Here is an 11,634-nt window from a genome sequence, read left to right as displayed (position 1 = left end):
AAAAAAAAATCAGCACAGAAAATTCTGATGGTGCATATTCAGTGAAGGCTACAAGTCAAAGCCAGAAAGCATCAGCAAGGACAGATCCACTAACAGTTATTTTGCTTTGCAATTTACCTTGTTCTATTAAAAGTCTGCCTGTCACAAGTTAGACTTAATTTCTTAGGCAAACTTTGTCTTATCTGAAAAACCTGTAAGCTTACCATCGTGAACAGCCACTCCTGCTCCACGTCTAGCCACATTCATAGGAGCAATTAGCATCCAGGTGTCATTCTCTGGATTATAGCGCTCCACGCTATTCAGACAGTTCCAAGATTCTGCTCCTCCAATTATGTATAAATATCCACCCAATTCACATACTGCTGACTGATGTCGACCTGTAATAGATGCTACTCAGTTAAAACCAGTCAGAAGTCATCTACAACCATGATATTTGCAATACAGGTATGTCATCGTAACAATGGACTTTTTCATTAGAAATAAGCATATCTAGGTAGGCAACAGAGTAAGAGATCTGCTTTTAAGTACAATGCAGACTTACGAATGTTAAGGGGAGCACAGTTCATCCAAGATTTTGTTACAGGATCAAACACATCGCAATTTTTAAGTCCCTTTTGACCGTAAGGATCTGAGCCACCAACAATATACAGCTTTCCATTCAGAGCACATACTCCTGTTTTGATTAAAAAAAATAATTTGAAAAAGAATTGTTGTGATCTACTAAATGAAATAGGGAGATGACAGGAAACCAGCAATGAAACAGCCATTACCTGCATTGCAACGGTTGGTTCTCAGTTCTGGAACAGGAGTCCAGTCATCTATTTCTGGATCATACATTTCTCCACAGCTCAAGTCATCTGAGTGGCCATTTGATCCACCTACGACATACAGATGTCCCTAAACAGAGGAAAGAAAAAAAGTTTCATACAATATTTGAGGGTAAAGCTCTGCACCAAAACTACTGCTCTGTGGGCTGGATACAGCCCATGGGCTGTAGGTTGCTGTCCCCTGCCATAAGAGAGATAGATATTTTGATACCAAACAAAGCTGGGCCTATTACTATTCAACTACTGGAAATTCAGTTACATTTCAAAAACAGTTTTGTATCTCCCAAGACATTTCTACATCTGTTTAAAGAAAACATCATCATTGCTAAGAAAACATTTCAACTAACCATGGTACCAAGAAGCACACTGCAAAACTGATGAAATTAACTGTTTCCTCAAGTCTAAGGAATCAGCTTTGCACAGTAGGTTCCAGTAGGCGACTGCCTCTTACTGTAAGATAGAGGGAACTATCCAACTGAGAAACTGTCTGTTTGGTGCTTTTTTTTTTTACTTTTGGCTCAGTAAGACTAGAAGGCCTCATGACAAATATATGGAACTTAATACACTAACTGTACTACCAACTGGGATATGACACTATGGCCTCTACACATGCAGGTAAAGACACAATAGAATCTCATGTGCAATTCACACAATTGCACCTCCTGTCATGCCACACGTGCATGGCAAGAGGCACAACTGCGGGATTATGCATTAGATCCCACTGGGGGAATCTGATCCCAGGCTGTCTCTTCACAAGCAAAGCAGCAAGCTCTCATAGCAGGGAGCCCCCTCAGCCAAGCGGCACCCAGCTGTGGGGGCACCCCACCCCCAGTAGCTGGGAGATCACAGTGTAAGCAGCAATCTTCTCACCCCTGGGGTGTCATGCACTGGGGGGAGGAAACCATCAGGAGGCACAGTACAGGGAGGGACCCAGTGTCAGTACTCACAGCCCTGGCTGGGCAACATACACCCCTGCAGCTGGGAACCCACAGCTAGTGGGGTTCCCAGCCATACAGGAGATCCTGCTACATGTGCAAATTAAAGATCATAGCAACCAGCTATTGTAGTACATATTTTGAGGTCCAACTTTACAGCAGTCTGGAATTTTTTATTGTGCAATTAACCAGTTAATTGCATGATTCCTGTAACATGGAGAATGCCTATTACACCATTGCCTGCCTACATCATTTCTTTTGAAATCATCATAGAAATTCTTAATTCTTTCAAGTTTCAAGTAAATGCTTGCATGAATCTAATACCCAAGTTATTTCACTTTTTTTTCCCTCTCCCTGCATAATCCAAATTCTACACTTTAAAAGGTGCATGCCTAAGCATCTAGCCCCCACCCCTGTAAACATATGCAATACTGTCCCATTACACAACACATACCATTAGAACAGCCATTTGGAATCTAGCTCTTGGAGTTCTCATAGGTGCGATGAAACTCCAGCAGTCCTTCTGGGGGTCGTAGCATTCCACTGTGCGCAAACATTCCTCTCTGTTATAGCCACCTAACGATAAGGTACAAGGAGTCAGAAACAAGAAAGCATAAAATTAAATGTTGATTCCTGGAACATTAACTGTTCTAAGGTTAGATCTTTAAAATTGTGGGTTAAATTTGTTTCATTATGAAAAATGCTGTATAGCTATTCATATTCTTTTCTAAACCAAGCAAACTTTTGATTTAAAATAAAAAAGTGGGCTTTTTGTTTCATTATTTTTTTTTTTTTTTTTTTACCTGCGGCTATTAGCTTGCCATTAAGTTCTGCTGTTCCCAATCCTGATCTTGCATACTGCATAGGAGACATGGGCTTCTCTATAACATCATCTGGTTGAATCTCAAAACTCAGACTTTTCAGGAGTCGTGGAGTACTAGTTGGAGAGCTCTGAGGACTGTTCCGTCCATGAAGGAAGATCACACAAAATACACCATCCAGAACAGCAAGACACAGGTAGATATTATCTGAAAAAAACCCACAACAATTAAAATAACTACTATTTTTAAACACCAACTAGAGGCTTCCAAGGTAAGACCCTACATGGCTAGAGATTCTATAAACAGGCTCCAAAACTTCAATAAGGACAAATGGGACATTTAGCTTAAGGACTTGGAATTCAAGTGATATGTGCTTTGACTTCCATTCTATTACATATTTCTTGTGCATATGTCCATGTGTCTTAGATCTCGACTCAGGCAAGAAAATGGAGACAATACTTCTTTGTATTATAGGCATATTGAAATGATTTCAGTAGTATTCATGAGGTGGTCATATACTTCAAGAGCAACAGGAAACCCTATGAAATAAAAGAAACTGAGGCACTCACTCGAAGTCTTCTCTGAAGCAACGATTTTCCATTCATGCTTAGGGCTCTGTACAGTGGCATTTGGAGAAAGACTTCCAGAGGAGCTGCTACTTATCTGCTTGTGACCATTCTCACGTGGTGGTTTTTTCTGCAAAATCAAAAGGCAGCTACAGAAGCCTAGCCATAAGACCACATCTTGATCTACCTTTACTTCTCTGAACTAAATCTCTGTATCATTGAGGAAAATGCTCATTTTTTACCTCTGCAGAGCATTATTTATAGCACACCTAAATTTCAAAGAACAGAACAGCTCAGATATTTAAAGCAACATCCAAAAAGGGTTTGCTCCCATCTGAACATTTATTTAATCTCAAATTATCATTACTAAGTCATTCTTTGTCTCAGTTTAGAAATCATGCCTTCAAATTCAGTTTTAGCCAAGCATGCATTTCCATTAGACAAAGGATTTTTAAGACATCCTACATCTTTTAGATCTATGAAAATACACATTCCATCACAGGCTTAGTTCATGAACTGGAAGTTTACATTTTCAAACTCTGCCTTCAGAACTTGAGCCAAACATTCAAATTCCGAAGTGGATTATCTATCAACTAAATGTTTCTGAAATTTGAGGAACTAAGACTTTGATTTGGCTTCAAATTCTCTCTGCTCATGTTATTTATCCACTCTTACTCTTTTGCATGGATATTCACTTTTTCATCCAAAGCAATAAGATTGCTCTATTTCAGATGCCACCACACTATTTTTCCAAGTAAGAGTTAGTACAAGAGAATTCAACATTATTAATTTTATATAGCAAAGACAGAATCCCTAATCTTGAAATTTATAATGCAGATATGGACTCTTGTATTCTAGATACATTGTGTATCTACAGATGTAGCTGAAACACAGCAAAAAATCTGTAATGCACTATCACTTCTGAAATCCATATTCTGAGCAAATATTAAAAACATTTAAACAAGTGCTAAGGAAATCAGACTGCTTCTCCATTTCCACTTCTTATTCGTCAATGAAAACCAGTGGCCATCTAAAGATGGACATAGTAACTGCTAATTTGGATGCAACAACCTATTATTGCAGAGGTTCTCAAACTGTGGTCAGCAAGCTCCTTCAGGTGGTCTGCAGAAAGGTGACTTAAGGCTAAAGCTGACAAACATTATACCCGACTTCCCATAACTTGGCTCAAAAAAAACAGGCACATGCATCTCAGTAGAAAAGTAAGACTACTGATATTAAACTATGAGTTGTGTGCTCTGATTTGTAAAACAAAAATAGTTTAAGTGGTCCGCCAAGACCCTCAGCAATTTTCAAGTGATCCGCCAAAAAAAAGGTTTGAGAACCAGTGTATTAAGTTCCTTTCCTAAAGTAGTTAAGGTCTGAACAAGAGACTACTTCTTGTTCAGACTGCTAATCGTGTACATTTCAGGCATGTAAACAAACCTACAATTAAACTCGACTTGCAAATAAAGTTTAAGGCCAAGTCTGAGTAGGTACAAATCTTAATTTATTATTACAGTGTACCATTTGGCCTCAAAACGAAAAGAAATTACTGTATTTTCTTGTGTGTAAGTCTACGTTCTTTTCCTACCCAAGAACCATAAACATACTTTTTACTTATACACAGGATCCACTTCTGATTGAGTCCCCATCTCAGTATGAGCCCCCTTCATTGTACATGCAAGGAAAACGCCAATTCAGATTTTTTTTCAGTGCAGTTTTTATTCTAGTACTCTACTACGTTGTACATTTTACCCTCTGGATACTTTACTTGCTTACCACAATCTCCAGTGGGATATTGTACGGGTAATAGCAGCTCAGTGTTCTTATCTGTAGTTATTTACTTATGTCTGGGGAAAAATTGTTTTTCCCATGTGGGATCAACTTAGAAATCAGAATACAGTACTCCTGCTGTTGTTAGACTTTATGTTAAAAAAAAATCCTCCAAATTCTTTAATGTCTGAAAACTTTTTGGTAGCCACCTGTCCATCTATTGTGGCATCCATATTTTCTATATCCATAGGAAATGTACAGCCCTAATACTGTACCCTTCTCACTCACTTAACAGTAAACTAAATTTCCCCCCCCTTTCTACAAAAATAAACTACGCAGCGTGGATGCACACTTTCAACCTTTGTTCTTCACTTTTTTTTTTAGAACCATATATTTAGACTTGAAATTTGTTACAACTAGTTGAAGTAAAACGAGCCACTAATGTCAGAATATCCCTTTCCATAAAATGCTTTCCCCATTTCCTTTTACCATTAGTCTATTGCTGCTTCCTTCACTACAGTATACTATGTATTTAGGCGTGCTATAAAACTGCCCTAATCATTTGCTGTTTCTTTTTAACCTGAGATTACCTCAGACTATGTGCAATTTGTACCTGCACAAACTGAATGTGGTCATCATCACTGCCATACACCTCAGCCTGTCCATCTAGAAGATTCCCATCAAGCAGCTTGTGATCAGCTGAGTAGTACAACGTTTGAACCTGCAAAACAGCAACAGAATACCCATGTGGCTACTGTCTCCATAGCTACTTAACTAGAGGTAGATTACACAAACTCCACAAGGTAATCTCCAGCAGAGTTTTTGTCATCTCATCTTAATCTAGTAGAATGACAAAATTAAAAGAAAGCAGATATCATGGTGGTAAGTCTTCAAATACTGGCTGAAGGGTCCTCATTTTTTCAGCTTGAAAGAAATCTTCATTTTTCCAAAGGACTTCTTTTCCCCAATACAGAAACATTAATATATAGGACAAGCATTGTATACATTGTCTTGCAGAATTTTACAAATCAACAAATCTCTAACAAGCAAACTTGTTATCCTCTGAAAACAAAAGTTTTTGCAAATACAGTAATTTTCTTGGTTGAAAAGTTAAGGGAAAAAGAGATATGGGAAGTCAGACAATGGATTATGGAAAGGAAGGTAAAAGGGATGGCAGGGAAAAAAAATTTGAAGAAAGTGTTGCTTAAATGAGATACCAGATGCAATGCATTACTCAAATGCATCTGAACTGCAACACAGAAAAATCATAGAGCATCTTAACACCAATTATTCAAAAGGGAAACATGCATGTAAGAATATTCAACAGTATCAGCATGTATTTTTTGCCTATACAAGAGTGTCCCGAAGATCTACCTTGCCTGTAATAATAAACTGGAAAGACTTTATGATGCTCCACGTGGCTTTGTAAGCTCCAATTTTCCAAGCAGGGTAAAAAATTTGGAATTTGTCTATGATTTCCATCAAATGAAGGTATTAAAAAATTTGCCCATTCTAAACACAGTAGTTGTATTCATGAGTAAAATTATTTAACAACACACAAAACTTTTAAATAAGGTATCCTGTAAAGGAGTAAGTAAACACCATTAAATCATCATCATCGTTCTCTGCCCACAGCGGATTTTCTTAGGAGAACTGGGGCAGGACAGCTGCTTCTTTACGTGTCAATACACTTGAGGTTTCTTCTTGGTTCTTCAGCCTTGGTATCCTAGTTTTGTTAATAAACCTATGGGGAGATAAATCAATGGGGAGGAACAACCATTAGAAGCTTTTACCTACTTCTCATTTACAAGCAAAAACCTGTGAAGGAAAACATTAAGAATCTACAGTAAGTTTCAGTACCACCTCCCCATTTCCAAAAGCAAAATAACATGCTACTTGGAAGTCAACAGCAAATACTGAGCAAAAAAGGAAAGCAGAAAACCAAACTGAACAGTTTCATTCAGCTCACCTGAATACCCCCCCAGTTTCTCAGCTTAGGGGTACCTACAGTAAAATTTAAATTCTTTAGGGTCATGGTTAAAAAAATAAAATAAAAAGAAAAAATCAATAAAGGGATCATCCTTCACTTCACAGAAGCTTATTTTTTTAAAACCGTTCAATCCCACTTTCTTAAAAACTAACCTCTTCCATCAGATCTTCTAGACTGTCTCCGTTCTCCCAGATACTGTGCTGCACCCAGTTGATTACCTTTGTGTATAATTTTCCATTGCTGGGCAGACCAACATTGTCTTCAAGCATTACCTCAAGCTGGAGTTAAAAACAGAAGAAAATATAGTTTAATGGCTAATAAAAACCCACAGGATACAAACTGTACCCTGGTCAGTATGTAAAAATGCTTTTATTCCTAGATAAATTAAGACATGTTTCTGTTTCACCTCCAGATATTGCAAAGGCCAAGTACTCTTTAAGACTTGCAAAATTATACCTTTCATATCAGCCAATGGCTGTGTTCTTATACTCCAAGAATAGAACGCATCTTTTTACATTCTTGGATTTTGAAGTATAGAGGTAATTCTGTGTTACACTTTCATAGGAAGGAAGACATTGTGTATCCTGGGAAGCCTATGTGCATGGCACAATGGACTATGACCTAAATTAAAGAGTTGATAAGTTTTGTATAGAACACCAGTATAAAAGTAATTGGAGTTATAAAACTCAGCATGTGCTAAATTTTTCTACCAGAAGAACGAACCCCTTGATATACATACACAGCTTACCTTACTTAATTTATAAAAACCAGAAGAAACCAATCCACACACTACTACCTAGTTTTATCTCAGTTACTAGAGTATAAGGCAGGTTTAAAATTCTTCTAACCTTTAATCGTGGAAGTTTGAGGAATTCTTCCTGTTCTGAAATCTGCAACAAATGCTCCTGAATGTAACCATCAATCTTGTTTAACAAACGTGAATCTCCCATACAACTTGCAAAGTTCCGGTAAGAGATACAGCTCTGAACATCCATCTTGGAGAGTAAATAATCGCCACAAACCTTTAAAAAAAAAGGCCAGAGCCATATCCTAAGTCTACTGGATGACCACACTTTAGCATGTACATTTATTTTCCCATACACAGGAGACACTCAGTTTTCTATCTATTGAATGGTTTTACCTGCATCTCCCTGAAACAAGAATAGATATTTAATAGAGGGATAACGCTATTGTAATGTTAAATGTAAAACAGTGATACTAATTTTTTTTATTACAAAAATGCCATAGGATAGGGAGAAAAAAAATAGGCTGCAAAACAGGTTTTCTAGCAACATTTCCTGGAATGTAACTTTTCACTAAAACACTAGCAGTTTTTTAATAATCTACCTATGGTTTCCACACTTCACACAAGTAGGCATCTACTTAAGCACTGTTTGTCCTCCAGTACAGAAATTAATTTAGTCAGCTTAAGTAAAAAAGGATGTTGTCTTTTCAAACTGCAAGCCCTGACTCTCAAGAATGTGATGCATGATTTGCTGAGTAACAAGTAGTCTTTATTAAAAGAAAAAAAATCACTTTTCCAGGATGTAATCACAAGGGAGTACCCAGATAAAGTAGTGTTCCATCCCTTAAAAGGTTTATGGAAGGTCTACTACTACAGCTAAAATTATACCTGCTTGACTCTCTCCATCTTCAACTTCTTTGCTGCAGAGTACACATCTTTTACCAGTTCTTTATCAGCTTTTAACCTATTAAAAGAAGTTTATTTTGAAACACTGTTGAAAAACAACTTGCATTACCTAAACATTTAACTTTATGTTCTGACCCCACCAAGGAAAAGACTTACTGAGCAGTGTAGGCATAATTCAACAAGACTTCAACAGCTTCTGGATTGAGATCATCAAATTTAACATGTGAAATTCCATGAGAATCACTGTCATTATTGAATATTTCAAACAAGTAGGGACTGCAGCAAGCTAAGACTGCCCTGTGCGCCAACATCTCATGCCCACACACCTTTAATAAAAAATAAAAGGAGGAATTAAGACACTAGCCAACAGTGATTTTTTAAAAATACACAGCATTAAAAAGACAGAACACTGTGTAAACCTGATGAAAACCTAAATAGCTCAACTCTATACATTAGAGAAGTTATTTTATGTTAACAGTTATTCAATTAATGAATTATCAGATTAACTAAATTAATGCACTTTCTGTTACGTAATCAGAGCAAAACTGGCCCCATATTTCTCCCAAATGCAGAATTTCTCTTGCACTATGCAATAAATTAGGTTCTCTAAATAAGGTTCATAGAATTAATATCTACAGAGAGAATAAATAAATCATTTAACTCTCTAACCCAGCAGACAAAGTTTAATTTACCTGGAGTCGTACATCGCAGAATTGACCACTTTTGCGCAAGGCGTTTAATTTGGCAACAGATGACTCGATGAAATTTTCATCTTCAAACATCAAATACCCATTAGGAATCATTTTGCTGTTTTTGGCTAACGAAAGAATTTGCAAAGTTTACATTCAGAGGACTTCACCACACTATCAAACAATATTTGATATAAAACAATACCAGGATCCTCTTTCTAAATATAACAGACATTTTCTGGAATCTTCACATAATGAAGAGCAGTAACACCTTTGAAGTTAGACTGTATGGGTGCTATGAAAAAATACTGTTATCAAGAGTCCTGCACTAGCAGACAAATGAGATTAGTAAGATTTATATTTCCATATCAACATGTGTACATTTTCTTTAAATTAATCTGATCCTTACTAGCTTGATGTAACCTATACTTTATTAGATCAGCATGACAGCAAAAGAATGGTGGTACTGAAATTCTAGTTCTTGAAATTCTACTAAAACTATGCATTCTAATCTTTCCACAAAGGAATTGCATATGAGCAACTGATGGAAAGAAAGTACAAGGACTTCACTTTGTTTCAACCTATTTCATAAACATTTTCTAACTCTACAAAACATTTAAAAACTAAATTTAAAGTATTTAAAAGAACCCTATTACATTTCTCTGGATGCTTTTAATTTTGCAACCAAGAGGCGTGCACCATCAAATCAAAAATAACTTATGTTTAAAGCTTTCACCTTGCCTTCTTACAACCACCTTTTATGATTATTAAAAAGTTTCTCTAAATGATTTGAGAACAGTTAAAGTGGATTTTCTGCATGGGACAGCAGTTTGTGCAGCCCATTTCACAGATTCTGCAGTTTAGTCCTAATCAGGCACTACTGTTTGTTCTACTTGAAAGTTAAACACAACTGAAGGGGAACCACTTTTAGATATAAGAAAACGTGGTTACAGAATAGTAAAAAAATAGTATAAAATGAACTCAGAAGTTTGAAACCCGATGCATTCTAATTTCTACCCTGCTCTACATGCCATGTTTAGATATTCCATGTACAGCTGACAAGGTTAAGATGTAATGTCTGGAAGTGCCAAAAGGAACATGGTACTTCTTTTTAAACACCTATCCTAAAATTTACCTAAAAAACGTACTGGAATAAGATTTAGTTTGCCATATCTAATATATTATAAAAGTAACAATTGAAGTCTTCAATTCATAACTGAAGAGAATTACCATAAAATGCAAAGTTTTTTTTTAATACTTCAGGTCATTTATAGACTAGGGAACTAAAACACATCCTTGCATAAATTAATTTATTTCAAGTAGACTTACTACAGAGATTAACTATACCCAAGTTTGTTTACTAATAAAATGTCCTGCTAAGGTTTGACAGTATTATGTTTTTTCTAAAAAACGTGACAAGCAACTTTTATATGTTCTGGCTACATCTTACCTGCAAAGAACTAACAAAGTATTGTTAATTATGATATCAATCATATATACAGCTAATGGAATTAATTTACCTGCTAAATACAACTGTAAATTTACAACTGGGGGATCCTGAATAATCCAATGACACAGGTGTATTAAAGCAGAGTATGTCACTTTCAATATCTTCTTATATGAAGACGGTTATTGAAATGCAGATAGATGCGTCTTGGGCTGCAATGATGATTCCAAAACTACCAGGCTTGAAAATGATGTAACCAAGTCCTTAAAAGCTATAGACATGAATTTCTTCTGTGGTAATAATGCATCATAAACTGCGATATAAAGAAAATGGAAATGAGTAAAGTACCAAGGATAATCTTTTGAAAGAGCCACCAAGATATCACATGAAGAATTGCTGCAGTACGGAAGGAAAACCCCCATGAATCACACATCACTGGTTATAACATATCACCCATCCCTGGAACCTATACAGAAAATCCTCAAACAACTGTAACCCATAGTAGAAGATGACCCAATTCTTACAAGAGATTTTGCCATGACAAGAAACGCAAAATCTGCCAACATCTCTCTACCACCCCCACAATTAGTACATTCCACAGAACCATCAGCATTCCTGGATCTTACAGCTGCACCTCCAGAAATGTAATCTCTCTCATCTAGGGCACCAAATGTCACGATGGAAAATACATAGGAAAGACCAAACAACAAATGCGCACCAGAATGAACACACACCAGAAATCTATCAAAGACACGAATACTCAATTACCTGTGGGGGCACATTTCCCACAAGAAAAAACACTCTCTCTCACATCTCTCAGTTCAAATCCTCAAAGGGAATTTACAAACCACTTTTCACAGACAAGCCTATGAACTTCATTTCATCTACCTACTGGATACAAAAAATCATGGACTAACTATAGACCTTGGATTTAT

General features: G+C 36.6%; 1 protein-coding gene across 1 annotated transcript in view; it reads right to left on the bottom strand.

Moving 5' to 3' along the window:
- Positions 1-11,634, bottom strand: part of IVNS1ABP (influenza virus NS1A binding protein) — a 29,063-nt gene that overhangs the window by 7,350 nt on the left and 10,079 nt on the right. Inside the window, exons 2-14 of the mRNA XM_019501272.1 lie at positions 10,773-11,012; positions 9,256-9,380; positions 8,720-8,889; positions 8,546-8,621; positions 7,761-7,934; positions 7,065-7,190; positions 5,536-5,643; positions 3,153-3,279; positions 2,566-2,790; positions 2,217-2,338; positions 771-897; positions 542-673; positions 204-377 (exon numbers count right to left, since the gene is read on the bottom strand). Of these exons, the coding sequence (XP_019356817.1) occupies positions 204-377; positions 542-673; positions 771-897; positions 2,217-2,338; positions 2,566-2,790; positions 3,153-3,279; positions 5,536-5,643; positions 7,065-7,190; positions 7,761-7,934; positions 8,546-8,621; positions 8,720-8,889; positions 9,256-9,366 (1,672 nt within the window). The 5' untranslated portion in view covers positions 9,367-9,380; positions 10,773-11,012. The remainder of the gene's footprint in view (positions 1-203; positions 378-541; positions 674-770; positions 898-2,216; positions 2,339-2,565; positions 2,791-3,152; positions 3,280-5,535; positions 5,644-7,064; positions 7,191-7,760; positions 7,935-8,545; positions 8,622-8,719; positions 8,890-9,255; positions 9,381-10,772; positions 11,013-11,634) is intronic.

Source organism: Gavialis gangeticus, unplaced genomic scaffold (assembly GCF_001723915.1).
Source record: "Gavialis gangeticus isolate Ggan-Ray unplaced genomic scaffold, GavGan_comp1, whole genome shotgun sequence".
Lineage (NCBI taxonomy): Eukaryota > Metazoa > Chordata > Crocodylia > Gavialidae > Gavialis > Gavialis gangeticus.
This window is presented reverse-complemented; position numbering and strand designations above follow the sequence as displayed.